Source organism: Megalobrama amblycephala, linkage group LG3, assembly GCF_018812025.1.
Source record: "Megalobrama amblycephala isolate DHTTF-2021 linkage group LG3, ASM1881202v1, whole genome shotgun sequence".
Classification (NCBI taxonomy): domain Eukaryota; kingdom Metazoa; phylum Chordata; class Actinopteri; order Cypriniformes; family Xenocyprididae; genus Megalobrama; species Megalobrama amblycephala.
Window position 1 is genome coordinate 11,877,306 of NC_063046.1, and position 12,683 is coordinate 11,889,988.

The following is a 12,683-nucleotide window of genomic DNA, read 5'->3' on the forward strand; positions in this document are numbered from 1 at the left end:
GATATCACACATATGATATGTATTTTATTATAGAAATTAGCATAGAAAATGTCCTGTTATAAAGGATAAAAAGCAGATCCATGTGTGAGATGACAATAAAATACATTCATATATTAGAACTGAATAAACAGTTATATATTGTATAATATAACATTGTGTATATAACTGTAACTATATAACAAATTTAGATACATTAATATAACCATATTGATAATATAATACGCATCTGAATTCCTCTTAAGCTAACTAACCCTTGAACATAACCTGCTCCGGAGCAGGGGTGTATTCCAGAAAGCAGGGTTAACTTACTGTCACATATACCCTGAACTCTCGGTTGATTAACCCAAACCTTGCTTACTTGAGGTATGCTGGTTCCAAAAATGCATCCGGGAATAAGTTCAGCCAACCCAGAGTATGTTCCCGGTTAACACACAAGACATTCTCAACAGAGCGACGAATCGATGATTCACCATGGAAACAGACGCTAAGAAAAAGCGCCATTCTACCATAGACAGTAAAAGCTAGACGCCCTATCGAATGCTACTGCCTATTGGCACGGACGAGCCGTGGAGCCGCCATCTTGGATCGGTCGCCAGCTCCACTCAGTGTAACTTGTTTGACAGGTGCAATGAGCTGTCAGCGCATTTAATTAGTCATATCTCACAGAATACCTAACTGATTTTGACTCGGGTTTTTTTGCTGCAAAGGTAATTCATGTAGCTATGATACAGGACACATTGTTGAATGTATTTTAATATTCATAGTAGACTTAACAGTTATATAATATTCTGATATAATAAGATATAAAGTGACCAGACGTCCAAAATCAAAATATGTGATGTAGGATATAAGGTAATTTATAAATCACACATTATAGATATAATAAAGAAGCAGAAACAGATAGTTGCAGTAAAATACGATATTTTAGTAATACTAGCAGAAGTAACTAGATTTGCGCTTTGCCGTCATGTGTGTATGCTTCCTGATATCACGTGCACAAACACAAATAACTATTTTGTCCGGTCGAACAATGTATGTATTAAATTCAGATTGGATTGTGTTGATAATAGGCACTTAACGTTACCTAACGCTAAAAGTAAGTTTCGTGCATTGAGCGCATTCTTGTGCTTTCGAACTTCCTTCTGATCTGAATAGTAATTATGTGGAAAACACTTGCGAGGTCCGACGGTTAAGCAGAGCGGTTAAGATAAAGGGGCTTGAATAATTAATAATCAATATAACCTTACGAAAATATATTTATTAAATGTTATCCACATTATATTTAATCTGCAACAGCATTGTGAACATTTATAACGATGCGTTTGGTCATTCACTTTTAAATGCATCATTATGCAAAGATGAGGAGAGTTATTGCATGAAAGACCCATGACTGGCAGATCAACGTGCGACTACATCTCTCTGAAACGGTAGGAAAATAAATTTAATTAAATGTGGAGGATTTTAACTGTGACAAGATTATTGACAGGGTAGTTTAAACAGTTACAGGTTGCGTAAATAAGCGACATAACGTCCGTTAAAGACGCAGTTATGACGGTAGTATGTCCCAAAGCTTGTCTACTCTTCTGCTACACACTCAAAAGTATGTACTTTTTCTTTACAAAAACAGTAAATGCTTTTAGGACGTCGTATAAGTAGGCGAATTGGGACGCAGCTTAGGAGTACGACCGGTCTAAGATGGCGGCCGCAAATCTCGGCGCCCAGTGGCCAATAGGGCGTCTACCTATATGATGTCTATGGGCACTGCATTCTACTTCATTCTTCTTCTTTTGTTTAATGGCGATTTACATAACCTACTTGGTGCACATCACCACCTATTGGGTGGTTATGCAATAATTTTTTATTCTTAATATTGTTTGATGCTAATTATTTAATAAGATATCACACATATGATATGTATTTTATTATAGAAATTAGCATAGAAAATGTCCTGTTATAAAGGATAAAAAGCAGATCCATGTGTGAGATGACAATAAAATACATTCATATATTAGAACTGAATAAACAGTTATATATTGTATAATATAACATTGTGTATATAACTGTAACTATATAACAAATTTAGATACATTAATATAACCATATTGATAATATAACACACATCTAAATTCCTCTTAAGCTAACTAACCCTTGAACATAACCTGCTCCGGAGCAGGTTATGTTCAGAGAGCAAGTTGCTATGGTTACTTACATACCCTAAAAGTTACCTCCGTTTTTGGAACCGAAAGTTGAGGTTATCCGCTTACTTACTCTTAAACATACCCAGGTATGTCACATAACCTGCTTTCTGGAATACCCCCCGGTTATGTTCAGAGAGCAAGTTGCTATGGCTACTTACATACCCTAAAAGTTACCTCCGTTTTTGGAACCGAAAGTTGAGGTTATCCGCTTACTTACTCTTAAACATACTCAGGTATGTCACATAACCTGCTTTCTGGAATACCCCCCAGGCCTCATCTGAAGGTATGTTTTGCTGTTCCCATCAGCTCCTGCAGGGGGTGGTACTGGGTGTAGGGCAGATCTTTGCATGTGGGACTCTAGGCCCATCTCTGCTTATCCTGGGTGCTGTTTTCCTCTTTTCACCTGTTCTGGCCGTCCATGCCCTCCTGGGATCTGTCATTAGCACCGTGGCAGGTAAGTCAGAAAGAAATAAGAAAACTGTTTTTGCATGGTTATTATTTGGAAGGTCACAAATAATAAAAGAAAATCAAAAGATTCTGCTAGACAGTAATGAGACTGAATGGAGACCAAATCGAGATCTGGGGTGTATTCCAGAAAGCAGGGTTAACTTACTGTCACATATACCCTGAACTCTCGGTTGATTAACCCAAACCTTGCTTACTCGAGGTATGCTGGTTCCAAAAATGCATCCGGGAATAAGTTCAGCCAACCCAGAGTATGTTCCCGGTTAACACACAAGGCATTCTCAACAGAGCGACGAATCGATGATTCACCATGGAAACAGACGCTAAGAAAAAGCGCGCCATTCTACTTCATTCTTCTTCTTTTGTTTAATGGCGATTTACATAACCTACTTGGTGCACATCACCACCTATTGGGTGGTTGTGCAATAATTTTTAATCTTAATATTGTTTGTTTGATGCTAATTATTTAATAAAATATCACATATATGATATGTATTTTATTATAGAAATTATAGCATAGAAAATGTCCTGTTATAAAGATTAAGAAGTAGATCCATGTGTGCTATGACAATAAAATTCATATATTAGAATTGAATAAACATTTATATATTGTATAATATAACATTGTGTATATAACTGTAACTATATAACAAATTTAGATACATTAATATAACCATATTGATAATATAACACACATCTAAATTCCTCTTAAGCTAACTAACCCTTGAACATAACCTGCTCCGGAGCAGGTTATGTTCAGAGAGCAAGTTGCTATGGTTACTTACATACCCTAAAAGTTACCTCCGTTTTTGGAACCGAAAGTTGAGGTTATCCGCTTACTTACTCTTAAACATACCCAGGTATGTCACATAACCTGCTTTCTGGAATACCCCCCTGATTTTGTCTGCAATCCAAATATTTTTTCATCAAAATTTACAAGATCACATTATCTGGAAAATGCTATCCTCATTCATTTTATAGCTGTTTCTGTATGCAAACAATTGCCTCATTTGTTTCCATTTTCATTTCAGAATTGATGCTTATACCTAATTGAGAACGCTTTTGAGCTAGACACCTCTGAGCAATATAAATTCTCTGTCTGTATGATGTTTGAAAGGATTTGTGATAGAGATATATATGCATGAACAGAACAAATCAAACATTTGTGGATAAATCTTGTCTAGGGTTTTGTGCTGAATATTCTGGCGGTGTAGCTGTGATTTACTCAGCTGAAGCAGGCTGCAAACAGATTTCCTCAAACGCCCACTATGGATAAGATGATCATTTGCACCTGCTGCTTAATAATTAGCCAGTTTTACTGCTGCGTTTGCCACCTCAAGACCATGAAGGTGTTTTTACCCTGTCAGTCATTCTCTTTTTCTTACACACAGTCTCTCTTTCTCTTTTATATTTCATATACACAGCTGTACAGAGACATATGAGTCATCGCAGACACAAAGACACTACAGTGGGGGGGTAGACTGTGTGTATGTGTGTGTGTGTGTGGTGTAGGTAGAAGAGACTGATGTAAGATACCTCGTTTCCAGCACAGCACCCACTCACTGTTTCATTTCATCCCCTGTGTGATTCACACTCACAAACTTCAAAGCTCTCATGTAATATTCCATAAAGGAGCAGCAGAGAGTCTTTGGTCTTATTGGGGAATCTGCAGTATATCCACGTGTGAGGGTGTAAGACATCTGTCCGTTCTTCTCCATAGTAGTGAGGGGGTTGATTTTAGAAAGGAAAAACCCCATTTCTGGCTTTGTCCTTGTCTCTTACCTTGTGTGTCAGCAGAACATTGACATTTAATTCGGAAATGGTTCAGAATGCTACAGGGTTTGAAAACAGATGGAAAGAAGGAGAGAAAGCAATGCTGGTTTATGGATGGGGCCAGTGCCTCAGGCTGTCAGGGGCCTCTAAAGTCTCAGGCTGCATTTAAATAATGCATGATCATGTGACACTGAAGACTGGAGTAATGGCTATTGATAACTGCTTTTTAAAATATAAATATTAAAAAATATATTTATAAAAAGTTATTTTAAATTGTAATAATATTTAACAATTACAGTTTTACTGAATTTTTGATCAAATAAATGCATAAGAGACTTATTTCAAAAACACGATCTTTAAAAAAACATTAAATTTCACATTCAGATCTTGTCTTGACAAACTTTGCTTTTCTCAATAAAAAGTACAGTTGAATTTATTTGAATTTCAATTACATTCAAATACATTTAGGCCCGATTTTACAGACAGGTCTTAGATTAAGCCAGGATTATGCCTTAATTCAATTAGGGCATTTAAGTAGTTTTTATATACATGCCTTAGAAAAAATTTTACTGGTGTGGAAAACAGTGGAACTGACATATTTTAAGATATGTCAATGCAAGTTGCTTTCAGTTAAAGGTGCCCTAGAATTAAAAATTGAATTTATATTGGCATAGTTAAATAACAAGAGTTCAGTACATGGAAATGACATACAGTGAGTCTCAAACTCCATTGTTTCCTCCTTCTTATATAAATCTCATTTGTTTAAAAGACCTCTGAAGAACAGGCGAATCTCAATATAACGCCGATTGTTACGTAACAGTCGGGGTGTACGTCCCCAATATTTGCATATGCCAGCTCATGTTCAAAGCATTAGACAAGGGCAGCCAGTATTAACGTCTGGATGTGCACAGCTAAATCATCAGACTAGGTAAGCAAGCAAAAACAATAGCGAAAAATGGCAGATGGAGCGATAATAACTGACATGATCCATGATAACATGATATTTTTTTACTGATATTTGTAAATTGTCTTTTTAAATGTTTCGTTAGCATGTTGCTAATGTACTGTTAAATGTGGTTAAAGTTACCATCGTTTCTTACTGTATTCACGGAGACAAGAGCCATCGTTATTTTCATTTTTAAACACTTGCAGTTTGTATAATTCATAAACACAACTTCATTCCTTATAAATCTCTCCAACAGTGTAGCATTAGCCGTTAGCCACGGATCACAGCCTCAAATTCATTCAGAATCAAATGTAAACATCCAAATAAATACAATACTCAAATAATCCGACGCATGCATGCAGTATGCATGACGAACACTTTGTAAAGATCCATTTTGAGGGTTATATTAGCTGTGTGAACTTTGTAAATGCACTGTTTAAGGCAAGCGCGAGCGCCGTGGGCGGGGAGTGTGAGCATTTCTAATTATGCCCCAAAATAGGCAGTTAAAAAAATGAATTAAAAAAAATCTATGGGGTATTTTGAGCTGAAACTTCACAGACACATTCAGGGGACACTTTAGACTTATATTACATCTTGTAAAAAAACGTTCGATGGCACTTTTAAAACAGCTCAAACATGCATTTTAGTCTGGGACAAGGCTTAAGCCTTGTCTGTGAATCCAAGCGATAAATTTGAATTGCAATTTTTGCATCCTACCCCAGTTCAAACTGAGTAATTGAATTAGAATTTAAAAGACATTCTCAATTCATTTTTTAAAGGCACAGTATGTAATTTTTGCTGCTAGGGGTCACATATTCAAAACAATAACAAAGGCATAGATTGATGATGCAGTGAAGAAGTGTGGAATGATAGGAGTTGTCGTCTTCACCTCCACTGCCAATGAAAATCAATCCGATGGGACTCAAAAACCTTGTTCATGGATGAGGTAATGAAATAAAGTTTTGTAACTGTTATGTTCGATTACATGATTTTATTTCATTCTAATGAATTAGCCGCAAGTAACGTAATGTTTAATGCTAAATTACATACTCATACATGTCATTTTATTTGTCAGATTTAATGGTGGAGTAACACAGCACAGTTTTACATGTTCAAAACAATCTAAAAGTACATTTGAACGTACCCACTGCGTTTGCAAAAAAGGCTGACTTACTATTTATGTACAACACACACTACATACTGTATTTAATTATACTGCCAAATACTGTAGACTTGCCACATCGATATTGATTCTCGTTTTGTTCCTACTCGTGTCCAAAACACTTCTTGGGTTGATTCACCCATTTGTTTACATTTCTTGGAGTTATCTTTGGTGACAGAACATGCTGCAATCGATAACGAATGATTGTGGTCCATGACGACTGTGTGAAACAACAACAGAGTGGCAGTAAAAGCGGAAACTGAGGATAACCCGGACATGACACCAGTTTCAGGCGACGCAATAAGGAGGGATGTTACTCTGGTTTCACAAGTTCACATTAGGGATGGGCGATACCACTTATTTTCTTTTCGATACAATACTGATACTTTCAAGTATCTTTTTACTTGCTGCTGTCACTCCCATTTTAAAAAAGCAAAATTGTGATGTGAACGTTCTTTCAAATTATCGCCCAATTTCTAATCTTCCATTCCTGGCTAAAATCTTGGAGGGTGTGGTTGCGGCCCAACTGAACAATCAATCACTTAATTGAAAATAATTTATTTAAGCCCCATCAATCTGGGTTTCGGAAACTGCACAGCACAGAGACCGCATTGGTTAAAGTCACTAATGACTTGCTAGTAGCTTCCGACTCAGGCTCCCTTTCGTCTTCTCATTCTCTTGGATCTTAGTTCTGCCTTCGATACTATTGACCATGCATTATTACTTAATCGTCTGGAAACTGTATTTGGTTTGTCAGAGGCTGGTTTAGGTCCTATCTTACAGACCGCAGTCAATTTGTTTTTATGGGTGGCTGTAGGTCCAAAGTTGGTTCTGTACATACTGGTGTCCCACAGGGGTCAGTATTGGGTCCATTACTGTTTCGTATGTATATTTATCCACTTGGTCAACTACTTAGATCTCTAGACCTTAATTATCAGTTTTATGCCGATGATACGCAGATTTATATCCATTCAAGACCAGGTCAACATGTGGACATTGTGCATCTTTCCAACTGTATCACTGAGATCAAGAATTGGATGTCTAATAATTTTCTGTCTTTAAATGGCTCTAAAACGGACATTATGCTCTTAGGCTCTCCTCATCAACTGCGAAATGCTGGTGGTTCTCCTAATTTGTCTATTGATGGTGTCACCTTGGAGTTTCAAGGCAAACTAAAAAATCTTGATGTCATCTTTGATGCCACGCTGTCATTTGAGCCTTTTGTTCAGAATACGGTTAAGACATCCTTTTTTCACCGCAGGAATATAGCACATTTACGTCCTATGTTGTCCTTTGCTGTGGCTGAGAAGTTGATAAACTCTTTTGTCTTTTCACGTCTGGACTATTGTAATGGTCTTTTAGTTGGAGTATCTAAATCACAAGGGGGGCCTTGGGGGCCTTGCAGGAACCTTGATCCCACCCTGAATGTAAGGCTACTAAAGACCCGTTATCTGAAGATTGTACCTCACACACACTCATCCTGTAATCAATATCTCTCTCATCCCTCCACTCATCTTACCATCCCATCCTCCTCTTTTTTCACTGAATAATGATTCACTCTTTTCTCCCTGGTGTAGATTTTCTCTCTTACTACAGTGTGAAATTACATCTGTATTTTACAAGACAAAAGCCAGTGAAAGACTCCCTTTACAAGACTGCTCTTTCAGAGTTTTTTACAATCAAGATCAAGCCAATGTTGAACATGTTGATCAACCTCATGAGCTGAAAATAAATACTATATGAGCTGTTTTATTTTCTATTCATTTATAAGACGTTTATTATTGGTGTTAGCAGAATTTAGGTCTAAACACACACAGAAACATGCTGTCAGTGCTGCTCTGATGAATTTATCAGTACAAAAGTTTAACAACTTAAACTCTACATGACATTTCTCACTAGCGACTTAATAACAGCGCTGTTCTTGGAGCAGATAAACTTACACTTTTGCTATTAGTAGAGATGCTGCTACCGAACACTATTGCGAGATGCACAGACGCAGGTAGTTTACATATGCTTAATCTCTCTCTCTCTCTCTCTATCTCTCTCTCTCTCTCTCTTTCTTTCTGTCTAACTGCATTATTCTGTTATCAATGGCTGAAGCCTCCGTGTCTATCTCTAAAATGATGTTTTGGAATTAGTAACGGAGGCTTGGGATTAGATGTGTAAGAAATTAGTCATATACACAAGGAGTTTTAAGGACAAAAACCTGACAAAGGTCTTGAAATACACAATCTGAACAATGTTTTGAGGTGTGGTAACCGCAGTTCAAGCAGAATAATTGACTCCGGGCCATTGAATTATTGAAAAATAACGCACACCCGAGGTGTAATGGACACTCTGCTTCACGTCGTGGCCGCATTACCACCTCGGGTGTTCTTTAGTTTTGTAATAATTCAACGGCCCGTCGTCAATTATTCGTTACTCGTCATTTTCGTTTGTGTATTTTTTTTATATTTTATATTTAATATAAATAATGAATATATTATTATTTAATGTTTGTTTATATTTAATTTTTTAACAGCCCAAGCATACATACAGGCCTAATGCTGCATAAACACATTTATAAGGAAAAAAACTACATAACTCCATATCACATTCCAAGTGATCAAGGGTTTAGGGTGTTCCATTTAAACACATTCCCCCGGGTTCCCCCAGTAGTAGGCACTCATGCAACGTAAGCAATGATGTACATCCGAGTGAACGAGATTGAGGGAAGTTAGCGAGGGAAGTGGCGATCCAAGATGGCAGCCAGTGGAGTTGCAGGTTCATGCATTTGAACCAATTTTACTTTCCATCCCCTATATTTTAACAATTTACCTGGATGCATAATAACAATTGAATATGCATTAAATCATCTTTTTGTTTTGTTTCAGTGCAGTAACTTATTTAAGTTAGTTTAATTTCTTCTTAAATTAGCAATCGTTAACTGAACCCTCTGGTGCACATGGAAGCTAAGGATAGCATGATGAAACGCAAAGGGAAAAATTAGAACTCTACGTCCAAGTTGCTTATGGAAGAGATGGAATTTGATGTTCCTATTGCTGTTGGTAATGGATCTGCTTCACATATCAAGGTAGACCATCAATATGGCCAAAAACATCCCAAAGTCTCCCGGTCTGATAGCCCAAGTCTTGAGATTGTACATCTTGTATGCCTGTGAAACCTTAACAAAAGAAATCTCAAGGTGAAATTTCCCTGGCTGAATTGCAAGATAATGTCATTGCGGCATTGACATCCAGAATTAAGGAAATTGCAGACGACCTCGAAAAATTATTACCAGCAACACTGAAAGCACTGAGGGCCTAAAGAAATCAATTGACTTTGTGTTTGAAGAAGTAAACTGCTTGAAAACAGACATGAAATGCTGTAAAACTACAGAACCTAAACAAACCTAAGCATCACCATAATCCACAGACTTGAGCAAAGACTTAACGAAGCTGAACGCTATCAGTGGAGAAGGAATGGAATGGAATTCGTCTGTATGGAGTTCCTGAACATTCTGTGGAAAACATCAAGCAAAAAGTAATTGGCATCTGTGTATCAGTTGTTCCCGATTCCAGCGTTTCTTTCAAAGATGACATAGGTGTTGTGCATCAACTGGGAAAGCTGAAAGAGCAGTAGACCAAGACCAGTGATCATTCTTTTCAACAGAAGATCTACGAGTGACCTGATCTGGTGGCAGGCCAAGAACTCTAAACATCTTAGGAATCACAAGTTGAGATTCACAGAAGATCTGTCTCAAGCAGACAAGTTGCTGAGGATGAAGAGGTGGGCATTGGTTGAAGCTGCTAGGAAGGAAGGAAGAAGAGCATTCTTTATCATTGAGCATTCTCATTCTGTATGCTCTTTGCAAGCAGGCTCAATGGGGGAGTGCATCAGTGCCAAGCATCCCTTCAGTCAGGGAGTAAAACAACTGGCAGTGAGACGTGTCCGGAGAGGCACACGGGTCTACCTGTGTGGCTTCGAAGCATCTCCAAATCAGCTGGACCAGCTGGGGATGGAGTCTACATTCTCCTGGGAGCATGGGCTGTCGTGAGAGCTCGTCGGCTGCACGATTGAGCTCGCCCGAATGTAGATGGCAAGAAGCGGCCTCAGATGCTTCTGACTCCAGAGGAGGAGATGGTGGGTGAGTTGCGAAATGCGAAGGGAGTGTAGACCACCCTGTTGGTTAATGTACACAATGGCCGCAGTGTCATGGACCAGCACATGCTTGCCCTGTAGCAGCAATCTGAAGCGGCGCAGAGCAAGCCATACTGCTAGACTCAAGGCTATTGACGTGCCACTGCAGTCGAGTTGCTGTCCAAGAGCCCAAGACAGCATGCCCATTGCACATGGCACCCCAGCCAGTGGTGGAGGCATCTCTTGAGACAACAATATGCCTGGACACTTGTTCTAGGGGAACTCCTGCCTGTAGAAAAGCAAGGTCTGACCATGGGCTGAAAGTCTAGTGACAGGCCAGCATGATCGGCACCCGGCGTGAGCCACGGTGCCATGCCCATCTCGGGACTCGCCCATGTAAGCAGTGCTAAAGGATGTGGATGCCATGTGCCCCAGGAGCCTCTGAAATAGTTTCAGTGGAACCACTGTACTGCCCTTGAACAAGTTAAAGCAGTTCAGCACTGACTGAGTCATTGTCTTCCTGTGGCTGAGCTGGCTGCAGCCGAGGGCTTGCTTCTTCTTTTTTTAACCATAGGGAATCGGGTGCCCTTAGCATTGAGCAGACTGAGGGGCAGCTCACAACAGTCTGGTAGCCTGTCGGGGAAGGCTCTTGATTGCCTCAGTCTGCTTGGTCTCCCAGAGTGTAAAGCAGACCCACGGCTGTGCTTTTACAGACAAGCGGTGGCTGGTCAACAGCAGAGGGGCTCAAGCCTTTACGAGAAAGGCGAGATGCGTCCAGCACACTAACGTGGTCATGTTCTCATGGAAGAACACGAACCACCCACAAGTGCTGTCTCAGCATGCTTATGCCCAGGCATGTGAGACAGGGATTGTGGCCGTCAGATGAGCACAGGATACAACCGCATCCAGAAATGCATGGATGGAGAGGGAAAAAGCTCTTTTAGCACTGATGCACACAGGGGAATGGTCGCTGTTCAATGCTCTGTGTACTGTGTACAATAACTGTGTACAATGCTCTTTTAGATGAACTCCAATGAATGCAGAGGTCTGAGAGCTTCTTCCTGGCTCGGCTTCCTGGCTCAGCTCCAAAGCGAAAGCTTAAATGTGGGAGTGCACGCTTCCTGATATACCCACTTAACGGGAAGTGGTTCACGTTACAATTCTGACTCGCCAATGTCCATTGGTTTGTTTTGTTTACATTCTAAGGTGATTTGGCTCTCAGGCAAGATCCCAATTCGTCAGTTCAGTTCTGATGTAACGTTGAATGTGACTGACTGATAGGGAACTATTAATTAGTAATTATTTAAATTCGAAGTTAGTAAATTTCATTGAAAATTTTGAAGTTTACTATCTGAAGTTAAAACACTTGAAGAGTAGACAATCATGTAACACAGTTCGTAAATATGGGAAGAAGGAGGCGGGAACCAGCGAACATTCAACAAAACTTTAATTCAAAATAAACAAAGAACAAAACGAAAGTAATGCCGACAGACCCTCGCGGACGTCTGCCGGCCACACAAACATAATAAAACATAAAATAATATCCAGGCCTGGTTCTCTCTCGTCCTTCACTGTCGTCGCTCCTCCTTTTATGCTCCCGGAGCTCCTCCGTGAGAGATTCAATGCCGGTGCGCCTCCCAGGTGAAGCTCATTAACTCTCGCGCCACCGGCCTCGCGCCGTTCCCTCACGGCTCTCGCCCGCCCTGGTCGCCACAAATCATTTCTAAAATTATGGATTTCACTCACATATCTCCTCCTAATTCTTCAGATAGTGAATGTCTTGAGTTATTTACACTTAGATGATATTTATAAAAGGAAGTCAGAGGGGGCCTTTAGATGGTTAGAAAAGGGTGAACAGAATTCGGCATGTTTCTTTCAATTAGAAAATAATTTAAGGTGTTTAAAGGATTAGTTCACTTTCAAATAAAATTTTCCTGATAATTTACTCACCCCCATGGCATCCAAGATGTTCATGTCTTTCTTTCTTTAGTTGAAAATAAATTAAGGTTTTTGATGAAAA

General features: G+C 39.2%; 1 protein-coding gene across 1 annotated transcript in view; it reads left to right on the forward strand.

Moving 5' to 3' along the window:
- The window catches only part of si:dkey-183c6.7 (urea transporter 2), a 36,399-nt gene that overhangs the window by 10,340 nt on the left and 13,376 nt on the right, over positions 1 to 12,683 (forward strand). The window contains exon 5 of the mRNA XM_048183897.1: positions 2,505 to 2,652. Coding sequence (XP_048039854.1) covers positions 2,505 to 2,652 — 148 coding nt within the window. The remainder of the gene's footprint in view (positions 1 to 2,504; positions 2,653 to 12,683) is intronic.